Raw genomic sequence first — 17,536 nt, forward strand, 5'->3', positions numbered from 1 at the left:
CTTCCCCCTCACTCTCTCGCACACCAGATAACTCATTAATCATGGCACGCCAGAGCTCCAATTTGCGTTCAGCATGTTCATCCACTCAGTAAAGTCACTCAGCCAATCAGCACACAGCAAGGGGTGCGGGCTAGCCCATCGGATCGCAATACACCTCTTCACCAAGATAAGCCCCGGCTGTGCAAATCTATACGCCATCTTACGACCCCTCTTAGGGACAGGTAGCCGGCCCAGCAAACAGTGTGTCATTGCTATCTGCACTCGCACAGCCGTGACCTCCCTGAGTGCCTCCACTACCTGACACCAAAAGGGTTGGGCAGAGCTACAGACCCATGCCATATGATCAAATGAAGCCGACGGCACCCGCAACGGCCACAGCTGTCAGGTATTGAGGGGGATATTCTATGCAGGTTTGAGGTGTCAGGTATGCTCTATGCAAGTAATAGAAGTGTGTCAACTTAAATTGAGCATTGGTAGTCACATCTTGCACCAGTGAACAGGCTCTATTCCATTCCCCATCTGTGAGCGCTACTCCCACATCAGCTTCCCAGCAGCCCCTGCTTCTGAGTCCCAGTTAGCCTGTCACCCTTGAGAGGTTTATAAGTTCGGGACAGGAGACCGCGGTCGCCTCCAGGGTCAAGAAGAGTCACCAGGAGGTGGGATTCAGCTAGCTCCTCTAGAAACGTCGCCCAAATCTCTCTGACCGTCCGCGAAATGTTCGCATAGTGTAGGAACTGTCCCGGACCCACTCCAAACAGGGACTCTGCTTCTTCCTTGAAATAAACGTGCCATTGTGGTATAAGTCACCCGCATTATTACAACACACTGAGCGCCACTTCGCAAAATCCATCACCTCAGCGGCCTTGACAAAGGGCCGGATCCACCATAGAGGAAGCAGGTGTGCGTACGAGGCCCTGCATAGAACCTGCACAACCGCACTCTCCCAAGCTCTCGAAACCTGTTCTACCAAATAGGGGGCACCCTGTAGAACCCTAGAGCCTCCCATTAGTACATACGGGAGATGCTCCACAGACAGAGCCAGTTAACAAATCCTTTTCCCAATTAGGAGTGTCCTCACACCACCGGACTGCATACTGTAGTAATCCCACCAGGTAATATGGCAGTCCCAGACCCCCACTAGCCAGGTCCAATTTCAGGAGTTCCATGCGGACTCTGAATCTTTTGCCCGCCTAGACTAGAGATAATAGTAATCTATCCAGCTGCCGGAATAATGAGAGAGGAAGCTCAGAGTGAATTCTGCATAACATACAGGCACCGGGGCAGAACGATAATTTTACTAAGTGCGATTCTACACATAACCGATAATGAGAGAGAGGTCCAGAATTGAACAGAGACGCGGAGGCCTTCCAGTACTCTTCCCATGTTTAGAGTAAATTGCACTTGTGGGGAGTGTGTCACTTGAACACCTAAATATGAAAAGGACTCAGTCTCCCAAGACAGCCCCAAACAGGGTAGCTATGGTGCCGCCAATGTCGACAGACCTGCCATTGGGAATAATACCGTTTTGTGCCTATTGATTCGGAGGCCTGACACCTGCCCAAAAATGTCCATCATACCAAACAAGAGGGGGACCGCTCGCTCCGGGTCTGTGACATACAACAGGGCATCATCTGCATACAGTGATATTATATGCGTTCTTGTCCCCACACGGATGACCCACTTATCCAGCCCAGACCGTAGTTGTATGGCCAGAGGCTCCATAGCCAACGCGAACAGCAGTGGCGACAAGGGGCACCCCTGCTGGGTGCCTCGTTTTATAGTAAATGACTCCGACACTATCGCCCCGGTACGCACTCTCACCTAAGGCGTTGTATATAAAAGACGCACCCAGGATAAAAAGACAGGGCCTATACCCATCCTACGCATCCCCTCCCATAAGTATTCCCAGGATAAGGTGTCAAACGCTTTTTCCATATTAAGAGCCACCAGGGCTGCGGGAAACGTGGAGTTGCGGGTCTTGTGTAGTATATGTGTTAAGTGCCGTATATTCATATGAGTCCCCCTCCCCGGTATGAATCCGCATTGATCACCCTGTACTAAATGTGTCACCACTCGACTCAAACGAGGGGCCAAAACCTTAGCCAATAATTTAACATCCACATTTAGCATGGATAATGGTCTATAGGACCATAGGCTTCCCTCATTCTGCGGGAGAAGGCCCTCACTACGTGCCTCATGAAGCATTTCCAACAGTTGCGGCAGAATCACAGTAGTGTAAGCTTGGTCAAATTAGACTGGTAGCCCATCAGGACCAGGTGCTTTCCTGGACGCCATTCCTACCAACACCTCCACCAAGTCGTCCAAAGACACCTCCCCTTCCAATTCCTCTGACTGTGCCTCTGTAAGGAAAGGCATCCGAAGACCATCCAAGTACTCCTGTATCCGGGTCACATCAAAACCACATGGTGTGGCATAAATAGCCTGCAGGTGCTCCTGCAGATGCAAATTCACCTGCAGCTGTCCTAAGATCTTTTCTCCAGAAGGACCGCTGAGCATCTGGATGATAGGAATTGGAAGCTCCCGCTGGAGGAGCCAAGCCCACATAAACCCCAAGCAGTCCCCCTTCCAAAACAGCCGCTGCCTATAATTCCGGCGGACATAATTATCCAGTCTATCCCAGAGGTCTACAATTCTGCCACACACCTCAAAGCAATCTGTCTCAGACGCGCCACCATTATCTACTTGGCACCGTAAGGCTGCCAATACGTCTTCCTGTTGTGTGAGCTCCTGGTCCAAGCACTTCCTGATACCATACGTTTTACTGAGGCTTTCCCCTCTGATAACTACTTTCAATGCCTCCCATTCGATGCCTCAGGACATAGCCGTACCCCAATTTGTACTAAAATAACCATTCAGCACACCTTGAAGGTCTTGTTTATATTCGGAATCACCCAGTAGGTCTGGCCGAAGATGCCACAGGGAGAATCGCAGGCTTGGGTATGTGTGTTTCACATTCCAAAAGGAGAGGGGCATGGTCCGATAGGAACCGGACCTGATAAACAATACGGCGGACATCAAGCGATCTGTCATTGGCAAGGAGGAATCGATTCAGGCGGCTGTAAGCCCATGGGTGGGCGCGTAACACGAAAATATTCTAGAGTTGGGGTACATCTCCCTCCATACATCCACAAAGTGTAAATTCCTCATAACTGTAGGAAGTTGGCTCTGTATGTACTATTTCAAAGTAAGAAATAGCATGCACAGAGTCCAAGGGTTCCCCTTAGAGGTAAGATAGTGTCAAAAAAAGATAATTCTAATGCTCTATTTTGTGGTAGTGTGGCCTAGCAGTAGGCTTATCAGAGGGTAGTGTTAAGCATTTGTTGTACACACACAGGCAATAAATGAGGAACACACATTCAGAGACAATTCCAGGCCAATAGGTTTTTGTATAGAAAAATATATTTTCTAAGTTTATTTTAAGAACCACAGGTTCAAGATTTACAAACAATACTTTAAATGAAGGGTACTTCACTTAGGAACTTTAGGAACTTTAAATTAGCAACATAGCATATACAGTTTTCACACAAATGGCATATAGCTATGTTAAAAATAGACAGTGCAATTTTCAACAGTTCCTGGGGGAGGTAAGTGTTTGTTAGTTTTGCAGGTGAGTAAACCACCTACGGGGTTCAAAGTTGGGTCCAAGGTAGCCCACCATTGGGGGTTCAGAGCAACCCCAAAGTTACCACACCAGCAGCTCAGGGCTGTTCAGGTGCAAAGGTCAAAGTGGTCCCAAAACGCATAGGCTTCAATGGAGAAGGGGTTGCCCCGGTTCCAGTCTGCCAGCAGGTAAGTACCCGCGTCTTCGGAGGGCAGACCAAAGGGGTTTTGTAGGGCACTGGGGGGGGACACAAGTCAGCACAAAAAGTACACCCTCAGCGGCACGGGGGCGGCCGGGTGCAGTGCACAAACAGGCATCGGGTTCGCAATAGGTTTCAATGGGAGACCAAGGGGTCTCTTCAGCGATGCAGGCAGGCGAGGGGGGGGGCTCCTCGGGGTAGCCACCACCTGGGCAAGGGAGAGGGCCACCTGAGGGTTGCTCCTGCACTGGAGGTCGGATCCTTCAGGTCCTGGGGGCTGCGGCTCAGTGTCTTTACCAGGCGTCGGGGTCTTTGAAGGAGGCAGTCGCGGTCAGGGGGAGCCTCGGGATTCCCTCTGCAGGCGTTGCTGTGGGGGCTCAGGGGGGTCAACTCTGGCTACTCACGGTCTCGTAGTCGCCGGGGAGTCCTCCCTGTGGTGTTTGTTCTCCACAAGCCGAGCCGGGGGCGTCTGGTGCAGAGTGCAAAGTCTCACGCTTCCGTCGGGAAACGTGTGTGGTTTCAAATTAGCTTCTTTGTTGCAAAGTTGTAGTCTTTGGGGAACAGAGCCGCTGTCCTCTGGAGTTCTTGGTCCTTCTAGATGCGGGATAGTCCTCTTAGGCTTCAGAGGTCGCTGGAACCCGTGGAACGCGTTGCTGGAGCAGTGTCTTTAGAAGTGGGGAGACAGGTCGGTAGAGCTGGGGCCAAAGCAGTTGGTGTCTCCGTCTTCTCTGCAGGTTTTCAGCTCAGCAGTCCTTCTTCGTCTTAGGTTGCAGGAATCTATCTTGCTGTGTTCTGGGAGCCCCTAAATACTCAATTTAGGGGGTGTGTTTAGGTCTGGGGGGTTAGTAGCCAATGGCTACTAGCCCTGAGGGTGGCTACACCCTCTTTGTGCCTCCTCCCCGAAGGGAGGGGGGCACATTCCTATCCCTATTGGGGGAATCCTCCATCTGCAAGATGGAGGATTTCTATAAATCAGAGTCACCTCAGCTCAGGACACCTTAGGGGCTGTCCTGACTGGCCAGTGACTCCGCCTTGTTTTTCTCATTATCTCCTCCGGCCTTGCCGCCAAAAGTGGGGCTGTGGCCGGAGGGGGCGGGCAACTCCACTAGCTGGAGTGCCCTGGGGTGCTGTAACAAAGGGGGCGAGCCTTTGAGGCTCACCGCCAGGTGTTACAGTTCCTGCAGGGGGAGGTGAGAAGCATCTCCACCCAATACAGGCTTTGTTACTAGCCACAGAGTGACAAAGGCACTCTCCCCATGTGGCCAGCAATATGTCTGGTGTGTGGCAGGCTGCTAAAACTAGTCAGCCTACACTGGTAGTCGGTTAAGGTTTCAGGGGGCACCTCTAAGGTGCCCTCTGGGGTGTATGTTACAATAAAATGTACACTGGCATCAGTGTGCATTTATTGTGCTGAGAAGTTTGATACCAAACTTCTCATTTTTCAGTGTAGCCATTATGGTGCTGTGGAGTTTGTGCATGACAGACTCCCAGACCATATACTCTTATGGCTACCCTGCACTTACAATGTCTAAGGTTTTGCTTAGACACTGTAGGGGCATAGTGCTCATGCACTTATGCCCTCAACTATGGTATAGTGCACCCTGCCTTAGGGTTGTAAGGCCTGCTAGAGGGGTGACTTATCTATACCTGTAAGCAGTGTGAGGTTGGCATGGCACCCTGAGGGGAGTGCCATGTCGACTTTGTCATTTTATCCCCACTAGCACACACAAGCTGGCAAGCAGTGTGTCTGTGCTGAGTGAGGGGTCCCCAGGGTGGCATAAGACATGCTGCAGCCCTTAGAGACCTTCCCTGGCATCAGGGCCCTTGGTACCAGAGGTACCAGTTACAAGGGACTTACCTGGATGCCAGGGTGTGCCAATTGTGGAAACAAAAGTTCAGGTTAGTACTTCGCTGTGGCCCTACTCTCCTTAAATCTCTCAAGGGCAGAGTCCGCCTTGGATCCAAAAAGTTTATCCCTATCGAAGTGAAGATCCAGCAGGGCTGACTGGACATCCGATGAGAAACCAGAGGAACGAAGCCAGGCCTGCCTCCTTGTAGCAACAGGAGTGCCCATAGCCCTGGCCACATAATCAGTAGTGTCCAGGCCAGACTGGATCACTTGGGTTGCCACAGCTTGAGCATTGGAGACCAGACTCAACACCTCCTGAGGCACCTCAGTATGGGACGACTTTATCTCTTCCATTAGGGCATAGATGTATCTGCCCAAAATGCACGTGGCATTAATAGATTTTAGAGCCATGCTGCATGATGAGAAAGCCTTCTTGGAAGATTGATCCATTTTCTTTGAGTCTCTGTCTGAAGGCACTCCCGGAAAAGAACCTGGAGCATTCCGAGATGAACATGAAGCCTGAACCACCAGGCTCTCTGGGGTTGGGTGCTTGTACAAAAAGCCTGGATCCGCAGGAGCCACACGATACCTGCGAGCCACTGATCTATTAACTGCCGAAGATGACACCGGCTTCTTACAGATCTCGAAAATTGGATCTAAAAGAGCCTCATTAAAAGGCAGAAGTGGCTCTGCAACTGTCGAAGCAGGATGTAAAACCTCCGTTAAAATATTGGGCTTAGGCTCAGACACTGGCAAGTGAAGGTCCAAAAAGTCAGCTGCTTTCCTTATCACAGAGTGGAATGAAGCAGCCTCCTCTGTATATTCTCCAGGAGATGTTAAGTCCCATTCTGGTGAGGTGTCCAAGCCACTTGCCGTATCTAAACCCTGGAGATCTCCCAGAGGTTCTTCAATCTCTCCTTCCTCCAAGGCCTGCTTCCGATACTCCTACTCCTCAAGAAGGCGAAGAGCAAGCCTTCTTGAATGCAGCCTGGCCTCAATTCTTGGCGTGGACAGGGCGTCAGCTGGCGTCGAAGCCTGACGCCGATCCTCGGATCCACCGGACGCCAGATCCATTGGCGCCTTGGACTTCTTCGGCGCCGTATGAGCCAAAGGATGGACAGGAGAACTCTCGGCGCCGAGCCAACACCTCCCATCGGAAGGAAGGGCATGAAAGGTGCCGGTCGTAAAGGAGCCGGAGCACCCATATTGAAGGCTAATGGACCAGAAGGACCAGCCGGTCCACCACCTGGAGCCATCTGTTGAAAGATAGCAAACATTGCATTGAAAAATGCGGAACTGTTGGCTCCTGGGGCCGGGAAAGCCGGATACTGTGGAGCCTGGGCTCGAGGTGACATTGGCGCCGGCCCCGGCGTCTGAGAAGCCAGTGAGAATTCCTGACGCTGAGGAACCTCAAACACAGATGGTGGATTCAAAGGTGACTTCGGCGAAGCTGGTGAAGCCGGTGATGCAAGAGGCATCTGCGGAGAGATGGTGGGACTAACTTCCCATGTCTTTCAGCGTCGAGCTGAAGGTGACCTCGAGCGCGATCTCTCCCTGCTCGACCGGCGTCGAGATTCACGACGACGCCGGGAGTCACGATGACGCTGATGGGACTTCGGAGAAGATGACTTGCGTCTATGCCTCTTCTCCTTGGATTTCGCCAAAAAGAGTTTTGCCTCTCGCTCCTTTAACACCTTCGAGTTCATCCGTTGACAGGAGTCACACTTCTCCACGTCGTGGTCGGAGGTGAGACACCACAAACAGTCTATATGTGGGTCAATCACCGAAATTTTGCCTCCGCACTCATTGCAGGGCTTAAAACCCGAATTTCTCAAAGAAAGAAACAGTAACAGTAACTGTAACTACGCAGAGTAGAAACAGTAGCTCCCTTGAAGAATAACTGTCGTTAGAAGGCACGGAAAAAAGGGAACTGACTTCGGCGAGGACCTCTTATTGCTGCATGACGTCACACGTAGTCGCGTGGGCAATTGTGACGTTCTCGTCGACGTGCGGAAGATAGGAAGAAAATTTCCGTCGAAAGCTGGCGCAGGGGGAAAATTCAATGAGTGAGGAATCCACAGGTAGTTGTATCCATCAGAAAGCGATTTTGTATGTTTAATCTGAAGATAAGCAGATATCGCAGTGAGATGGATTTTTATGGAATAAAAAGCCAAATTAGATTTTTGTAACTGTAGTAAATAACTTACAATGTTTTGTATGGAGGAGTTTAGCGGTATAATTTGATTTGCCTGGCAGTAGAAAACAAATCTTTTCCTTTTATTAGCCTAACAATGCCTTGTTGTCGGTTTTCTTGCTTGTTTAATGACCTCCATACACTCATTTGAAAGGTTTAGATATCCAAACTCTAAGACTTCAGGAGCCAGATTCCTAGGTTGAGCGATGCTGGATTCGGGTGTCTGATCTGTTGTTTGTGTTGTGTTAACAGATCTGGTCTGTTTGGTAGTTTGAAGTGCGGTACTACCGAGAAGTCCAACAGTGTGGTGTACCACGGTTGGCGAGCCCACGTTGGTGCTATGAGTATTAGCTTGAGTTTGTTTTGACTCAGTTTGTTGACCAGGAAACAAATGAGCGGGAGAGGGGGAAAAGTGTAAGCAAATATCCCTGACCAGCTGATCCATGGAGCATTGCCCTTGGACTGACGGTGTGGGTACCTAAACGCGAAGTTTTGGCATTTTGCGTTTTGTTTTGTTGCAAACAGATCTATGTTTGGTGTCACCCAGCGGTAGAAGTAATCTTGTAGTATCTGGGGATATATTTCCCACTCGTGAGTTTGCTGGTGATCTCGACTGAGATTGTCGGCTAACTGATTTTTAATACCTGGTATATATTGTGCTATCACGCGAATGTTGTGGTGAATTGCCCAATGCCAAATTTGTTGTGCTAGGAGACACAGTTGTGACGAATGTGTCCCACCTTGTTTGTTTAGATAATACATTGTTGTCATATTGTCTGTCTTGACAAGAATGTGTTTGTGGACTAGAAGGGGCTGAAAGGCTTTCAGTGCCAGAAAGACTGCTAGCAGTTCTAAGTGATTTATGTGAAGTTGTTTTTGTCAACTGTCCCATTGGCCTTGTATGCTGTGATTGTTGAGGTGTGCTCCCAATCCAATCATGGAGGCGTCTGTTGTGATAATGGCGTGAGGCACTGGGTCTTGAAAAGGCCACCCTTTGTTTAAATTCACAGGGTTCCACCATTGAAGCAAAGAGTGTGTTTGGCAGTCTATCAACACTAGATCTTGGAGTTGACCCTGTGCCTGCGTCCTGTAGTGTTACCATGTGGAAATGATCTGATTGGATGAAGAGATTTAACGTTCTGAGATCTAGAATAGGCCTTAACATTTTGTCTTTCTTTGGGATAAGGAAATACAGGGAGTAAACCCCTGTTCCTCTCTGGTGATAAGGTACCAGTTCTATGACTTGTTTTGCTAGTAGTGCTTGGACCTCTATTTGTAATAGGTCTAAGTGTTGTATTGACATTTTGTGCGTTCTTGGGGGAACATCTGGAGGGAATCTTGTGAACTCTATGCAATAACCATGTTGGATAATTGATAGAACCCATGTGTCCGTGGTAATGTGTGTCCAATTGTTGTGGTATTTTGTTAATCTCCCCCCTCCCCCCCACCAGTGAAATGTGTTGGGGAAGTGTGACACTGAAGTCACTGCTTGCTGCTAGGGGTTTGCTTAGCAGGCTGAAATTTCCCTCTTCCTCTTGGGAACTGTCCTCTGTAGGAACCACGAAACCCTCCTCTCTGGTACTGGCCCTGGTAAGTGGGTTTTCTTTGGGAAGTGGATGGTTCTGAGGGTTGGTGTCTAAACCCTCCCCTAAACTGTGGTTTCCTAAATGTTCCCCTGTATTGAGAGGAGTAGAGGGCGCCCATGGCTTTGGCTGTGTATGTGCCCTTTATCATTTGTTCTATTGCGGTGTCCACCTCCGGCCTGAATAGTTGATGTTGATTGAACGGCATGTTCAATATCGCCTGCTGTATCTCTGATTTAAAGCCTGAACTTCGCAGCCATGCATGCCTTCTTATTGTGACTGCTGTATTGACAGTCCGTGCTGCTGTATCAGCAGAGTCTAGTGCAGAACGGATCTGGTTGTTTGATATGGCCTGTCCTTCTTCCACCACTTGTTGGGCACGTTTTTGATGTTCTTTGGGCAGATGTTGGATGATGTCTTACATCTCATCCCAATGTGCTCTGTCGTAGCGGACAAGGAGGGCTTGTAAGTTGGCAATACGCCATTGATTGGCCGCTTGCGATGCCACTCTTTTCCCTGCCGTGTCAAACTTATGGCTTTCCTTGTCAGGGGGTGGCGCATCCCCAGATGACAGTGGTAGTGGTAGTGGGGGCTGTGAGAAAACGGGCAAATTCACAGAGTCCGGAGGGAGCTGTTGTGTAATAAACACAGGGTCTGACGGGGGCGGTTTATATTTTTTCTCGACCCTTGTCATGATGGCTCTCTCTTTTACTGGTTCCTGGAAAACCTGCTGCACATGTTTAAGCATGCCCGGTAACATTGGCAGGCTTTGGTACGATGCATGCGTGGATGACAGAGTGTTAAACAGAAAGTCATCCTCCACTGGTTCCGAGTGCATTGTTACATTGTGAAATGTTGCTGCTCTGGCCAGTACCTGCGTGTAGGACGTGCTGTCCTCTGGAGGTGAAGGTTTTGTTGGATAACACTCTGGACTGTTGTCCGAAACTGGTGGGTCGTATAGATCCCAGGAGTCCGCATCATCCTGTGTCATTCCAGTATGTGTGGGTGATTGTGCCATTGATGTACCCACTGGTGACAACTGCAGTGATTGGAGTGGTGACGTTTGTGGTGAGAATTGTGGAGGTGACTTTTCTCTAACCACCTTGGCTTTTGGTTGTTCAGTGTCCTGAAAAGCCAGCTTTCTCTTGAACTTGAGTGGAGGGATAGTTTCTATTTTCCCTGTGTCTTTCAGGATTTGTAGCCTTTGCTGAGTTTGGTCAAGCTCTTTCAAATCCAGTTCCTGCTCAAATCTGTGCCTTTCTTTGAGCTGTAGAGAGAGCCCTTGCTCTTCCGTGTAAGAAGTCTTTTTCGGCTCAGAAGCCAGTTTCTTCAGTACCGAAACCCCGATGGAAACTGTCAGTCTCGGTTCCGAGAGGCTTTTTCGAGGTTTGCTTGACTCAACCACTCAATGCCGACTCTTTTCTGTGCCGCTTTCTCGACCCTAGTCGGAAGTCTTGGGCAATATTTTGGCCTTCTTCTGTGCAGATGTTACTTGGTCACCGTCTTTTCTGTGGGTCGAGCCATGGCCTTCCGGCAGTGGCATCCCGAGGCCTTGTGTTTTTTAATCTGACCTTGGGTGTGGGACGGGGCAGGTGTACTCACTTTTTGCGCCGCCGTCGATGGTCGATCCACGTCAGAAGCATCCGAGCCCGAACCCTGAATCGAAATTCTCATTTCTTCTTCCTCGACGTCAAGGTGTTGTGTCGGCTTCGACGCCATCTGTAACCGTCTTGCGCGTCGATCTCTTAAGGTCTTCTTGGATCGAAACGCTTTGCACGCCTCACAAGTATCCTCTCTGTGTTCGGGTGATAAACACAAAACTTACAGACCCGATGCTGGTCTGTATAAGGATACTTGGCGTGACACTTCGGACAGAAACGGAAGGGGGTCCGGTCGATGAGCTTTGACAGGTGTGGTCGGGCCGACCAGGCCTTGGTTAATTGCGGAAGACCCGAAGGGCTGCCGAAGCGGTCTTGTTGTCTGTGCCGATGTGATGATACTAAACCGGACCCAAACGCAAACAATACCAACGGATTTTGATGATTTCCTAAGTTTTCCCGATTCGAATTACGGAGCAAAGAGGAACACGTCCGAACCTGATGGCGGAAAGAAAACAATCTAAGATGGAGTCGAAGCCCATGCGCAATGGAGCCGAAAGGGAGGAGTCACTCGGTCCCGTGACTCGAAAAGACTTCTTCGAAGAAAAACAATTTGTAACACTCCGAGCCCAACACTAGATGGCAGGAACAGTGCACAGCATGTGTATCTGCAGCTACACATGCCATAGAACATAAATGTATATATATATATTTTTTTTTATATAAGTACTATGCATTTTAATTGTGATATAAATATATATAGTTTATTAAGTGATATAGGGTCACCGTACGTGGGTGTGACTATTCAATGTTTAGGATTATTGACTAGTATTCCTTGGAGGAGAACAAAAGGAACCCAAGACTGGTTTTGTCTTTATTAGGGCTCTTAGTCGGGTATAGTTAAATCTCACCATAGAGAAGAACGTTTCCCTTTTCAAGAGGATGCTTTGTAAACTAGCACTTACTCGCTGCAGAGGTTCTGCTGCTCAAAAACACAAAAACGACCTGAACATAAACAGCTAACGAGAAGCACATGTGCTGTTTGCCTTAATATTAGTTATACTTAACTAGAACATGGCACACTGCATAATGTTGTAAAGCTAGATATTATAAACTTGGGGATTAAGATATACAGGATTAGTCCATAAAGGGGAAAGGAAATAACTTTGTAATGCCCTGATTATGTTCATAGTGGGTAGGTTTCACTTTCGGCAAAGCACAAAAATGTCCTCCATCCAACCACCCACTAGCCCAGCCCCTTTCTCCATTGTGAAGTTGCTTTCAGCAGTCGCCTTCAGCTTCATGTTCCCTCTTCAAGAGTATTGCATTTGCATTTTAAAAATGAAAAACAGACAATTAACATTCAAGGACCACATGTTTGTCGACTGTTGCGTGAAAGCCGTACAATATTGACCATTTTAATGGGTCTATACCAAGATAATCACTGCATTTTAATTGTACATCAACCGTACTTAACACTTAAGGTAAAATCGTCCATTAACATTGCAAAAAGTTTTAATATTTTTGGGCCGGTATTGATGGTTTAAAATTCAACGGGAACCTACGTATTTATTGAATACTTCATCTATAGATTCAAAGAGAGATTAAAGCCTAATTAAAGGAAAATTGTAGAAGGTACAAAAAAGTAAAACCAAGAAAATTAGGTTATTCATGTATACTTTGAAAGTCAAAAGTTTAAACTGAGTCTACGTTGCATGTTACAAACACGAGTACAAATTTAGAAACTTGTAACTTATCACTTAGGTAAACATTAACGATGCACACTGATAGTAACGGATAATGGTGGTGTTTGTAAATTTGGAACTAGGAACTCTTTCTATTAGAAAGAACCATATTGGTCAGTAACCCACTGGCTACTCCAACTGCCTTTTCATTTTTCGAAAAGACACCGACATCCAAGTGACTAACAAAATGGCACCGCCGCTATTCTTTGAGGACAGGAAATAGAAAGGAGAAAAAGCTAAAGAACAGATGTAATACAGAATTTTAAAAAAGCAAATACACAAGTAACGGTCTATGAAACAATTCATGGAAGTTGTGGCTGTGCTCTTTCTAACACTCATGCTGATGTAAATATGAATTTCATGCACAGCGCCAAGCAAAATTAGCTGCTAAGGTGGTCAAATAAGTAAATAAATATTATTAAGATATACCTGTGTCAGATTTACTCAGGATGGAGGAATACGAATAGTTTGGACTTGCATAATCACCGACACAACCAACAGAACCTTCTCTTGTAAGAGGTCCTATAAACCGGTCTTGAGGACTGTCGCAAAGGCCACTATTGTCGGTCATACTCAAATCATCCTGAAATAGAATACATCTTTCCTTAAAAACATTACCTTTTATTCACTATAACAAGATAGCCCCACACAACTTTTTTTTTTTTAAAGTGATTATATAGCAATGCGTTTCACAGTACAAAATAGAAGAATACTTGAATAAAACTATACTCTGGTGTGTTTATTCAATAACAACGCTCTTTCAAAACGAAGAAAAATTAACACTATACATTAAACATTTGTACATATATGTAACAGCACTTTACGTTCCTTCAGTCAAAGTACCAAATAAAGTGAATATAGCTGCTACACAAACAGCCTTTTCTAACTGCAATTAGGATGAAGTATCAACTAGCGAGAAAGATTAATTATCATAAACGTTCAAGCGTTTGAAATGTATGATGGCTGTATATAATGCACCATTTTGTATTAGAGATTGAAGCACGTGCTTTCATACAATGGCAGGTGTTGCACATTGTATTTTACTAAAAACTACGAATGTCTTTGTATGGGTCAAATCAAAACAATAATAGTCTGAGATTCAAACATAGACGTTTCACAACTTTCTTGTGGGGCCTTCTAACTTGCATTCTGAATGATGGAAGATACTGTCCATCTGCACCATACCGCTCTAAATGTTTGGGCCTGTGCTTCAGTCAATGCTTCCTTTGCCCAGTTATCACTATTTGGTAAAATATTTGTGCATTTTTCCCAACCAGGAAATATGGACAAAGGAGTCCAGAATGTCTCCCAGTCCCACCCCTGTCCCTAAGGAGTTCTTGCAAGTGAAAAGTATACCAATAAAAACTGTCAAACATACAAAAGAAGATGGAAACTATTCTTTCAATAAGGGTAACCAATGGCAATCATTTGGGGTAGCATTCCAACCCATCATTCTTTTACGCACCATGCCATCTCAATGAAGACCCAGCAGTATGCAAATCAGTAATGGGCCTGCTTTAATAGGAACAGTTCAGCTTCAATTGCCAAGCCATGTCCACCCTCAACCGAAACACAAGCAACCCAAAACCTATTTCGGCCTGATTAGGGCTCTACAGTCGGATGTAGCTTTGTTCTAGTGGCACAGTAAGGAAGGGACCCATGTCTGGGGATAGCCCTGATCAGTAATGGTGTTACATCGCACATACATAAGGTGAATGGAGGAATGCTTGCAGTGAGTCTTTACTGTGAATTGCTCATGGCAGCATTCCAAGCCATCATTCTTTTGCCCCGCCATTCCACCTTAGATTGTACCGAGCCATATGCAAATCAGTCTTGCTCCAATAGGAGCTGTCCAGAACGAACTGCCAAGCCAGGTCCTCTTTGAATCGCAACACATGCAATTCTAGACCGGTTTGCCAAGATATGGTGATGGGAAATGCATATTAAGTGAAACTGCGATCAGGGTCGAGTGATCTTAATCCCACTCTAAGCTCTATACCAACCTTATATTCCTTTATTTATTGTGGTGAGTGACTACAGAGGGCTCTCCATTTGCCACCCTCTATGAAACTTAGCGATAACTATCATTAGAGTAAGGCTGACTGGAATACGAGTGCAATACAACTCTACAGGATAAACAGTGTTGTGATTTTAGGACCAGCATTATCACACTTTGCGTGCGTTTATAGAGTTTTTTTATGCTTGTCCATAGCGCACAACTTCTTTTGGCACAATAATGGCATTTGCAGGGAGTGATTTAACTCCTAGCGGATCGATACTAAATAAATGTTCATGTGTGTCTCATATATTCAAATTCATACCCCCACAGGAGCTCCTCAGGAGGACTCGACCAATGACACATCTATTGTATGATCTGGGACAAGAACGTGTGTGCTAGTACAGTGTACATGACATCTTGACTACCCATACTAAAATTGGGACCCAGGTCCTAAAGAAAGATGGGCGCCCAGGACAGGACAAATAACATGGTTAAAATAGGTCAACCAGCAAGATGTGAGAACAATACCGGTATTCAATCTGGTTTTAATAAAATAACAGTTATTTTGGACCATCTACAGGGATTTTAAATCTCACACATTGAAGCCCCCCTAAAACAAAAGGAGGTACATTCACCTTAAAAAAAGCACTTCTTAATAAACCAAGGAGCCCATCCATCTCCCTAATAACATGGATGAACAAACCAAGCCCAATGCCTACAATCTTTTTTAAAATCTTTATGAAATCCATTTACTCAGGCTAATCATCTGGCAGTACCCTTACGTGCTGTTTGTCTGTTTTTGATTTTTAAGTTTTAAAATGTTAATTCATATGTTTGTATCTCTCTCTTTATAACACCTGGGCAGCAACTGAGAAACTCCAGCCCTCATGAAGAATGATCACTGAACTCCGATGAAGCGGATAACTGGAGTCCATTAACATGTTTGAATTATGAGATCATCAGAAACATTGCAGCTCTGTTTACTTTCACCAGAGTTTGGTTGCTTAAATCAAAAGACATCAACAGGTGTACATCTGCACTAAAATGAGAAATTATATGGGATAACTGGACCTACAATTAATGATACTCTGGTAATTCCTTTTAGCGTAGAGGTCCCTGAGGGTCCAACTCTTAATGGGCCTGATTAGCCCTACCCCTAAATTACCAGTACCGTAGCTATTGCTAAAACTGGCAATAACATTCTAATGAGGTTTTCGGTCTCCAATCAGCTTTAGTGAAAGTGGAATATATTCATCTTAATTGTAGTGGTCCAGTCATACTGACTAAATTACGTTTTTGAACGAGCTGCATATACAACAGTGGTGAGAATGCCATTCATTGTGGAACACCACATGTTATTAGGAGTAGAGAAGATCTAAACACTTGATTCATCAAATATCTTGCTCATTCTGTTAAGAAAGATTTAAGCCATATTGGTACAATTGTTTGCAACCAGTTTGACAAGAACACAAAATGAGTTGCTGCAATGAAACTGCCAAACATGTCAGTAGTATTATTGTCTGTATCAACCACCTCAAACCCCAAGATATCTGCAACAGGAGCACCAATTTCATATGAACACTTATTTGCACAGATTTGATCAGATCTAAAATGCTGTGTATAATGACCAATGTCTTGAGTGACGTCACTTGCCAATAACTTCTTAAGGAAAACACAGGTTTAAAATTGATGTTTCTGAGGGGGGGGGACAATGGGGGGAGAACAAAACGTCAAAACGGTGGTCGCACTTTGGAAGTGCTTCTGACATCTCTATCATCCATATGCCCTAAAACCCAGATCATCTATATCAGGTGACTGGTTTTCCTAGTCCTCTTTACCTGTTCTTCCCTATACACCCGCTTCTCTTCTTTAGGGTGTTTGTCTGGTGCCCATAGTCCTCCATTATTCCTTCTTACCCACAGGCTGCTTTTATCTAGTCCTTTATCGATCTTGTCAATAGTGCTTGGACCATATAACTTCTCTGGTCCTTTTTCCTTGTCCTACTTCCTTCCCCTGTTCCCTGGGTCGGATGGTTTACCCCTATTTAGACCCTCTGTGCATTCCTACAAGCCAAAATAGCCAACCATAGACTGTGACCCTTATTCTGTAATTGTACTGCCACACCACCCCAAACCAAGCCAAGAAAACACTATTCTTTCCCTCTTCCCGTACTCCCTTCCCTCCCCCCCAGATTTAGGCTAGCCACACACCTGATGGGGCCACGCTGTTTCCCAAGCGTGGCCGGAGCTTGCGCTTGGCGCTTCCCGCGCCGCTGGCTCAGGACTTCCAGTCTTCGACAGGGAAGTCTGCTGGGCAGTCTGCAGCGGCGTTTTCTCTGCTTCCCTGCTCGTCTTCTTCCGGTCTCCTGCTCCATGTCCACCTCTCTCTGTCTTCTCCTCCTCGTCCGACACTTCCTCCTTTTGACTCCGGGGAATGGCACACATCTGCTTCCCTTGCCTATCGGCACCCGGATGTGCAAGGGGATTGGTCGGCACGCACTGCACTTCCGGGTCGGAAGATGTAGTGCCATTTTCATCATCCAGACATGGCGGGCCCGCTTGCGATAGCAACAGCCCATCACAGTCACTCCCCCTAACACGTGGCTGATAGAGCCACGCATCAACCGGATACCGGGACAGGTAATCAGCATTTAACATGCAAGATCCTGGAGAATGAAGAACCTGGAAAAAGAAAGACTGAAGTGAGAGGAACCACCGTAGAACACAAGTATTAGTGTTCTTATGTCG

At 46.6% G+C, this 17,536-nt stretch overlaps 1 protein-coding gene across 3 annotated transcripts in view; it reads right to left on the reverse strand.

Annotated features, from left to right (window-relative positions):
• The window catches only part of USP47 (ubiquitin specific peptidase 47), a 1,215,141-nt gene that overhangs the window by 984,566 nt on the left and 213,039 nt on the right, over positions 1-17,536 (reverse strand). For all 3 annotated transcript variants that reach the window (XM_069223601.1, XM_069223600.1, XM_069223599.1), the window contains one exon: positions 13,220-13,373. In XM_069223601.1, the coding sequence (XP_069079702.1) occupies positions 13,220-13,373 (154 nt within the window). The remainder of the gene's footprint in view (positions 1-13,219; positions 13,374-17,536) is intronic.

Source organism: Pleurodeles waltl, chromosome 3_1, assembly GCF_031143425.1.
Source record: "Pleurodeles waltl isolate 20211129_DDA chromosome 3_1, aPleWal1.hap1.20221129, whole genome shotgun sequence".
NCBI lineage: Eukaryota > Metazoa > Chordata > Amphibia > Caudata > Salamandridae > Pleurodeles > Pleurodeles waltl.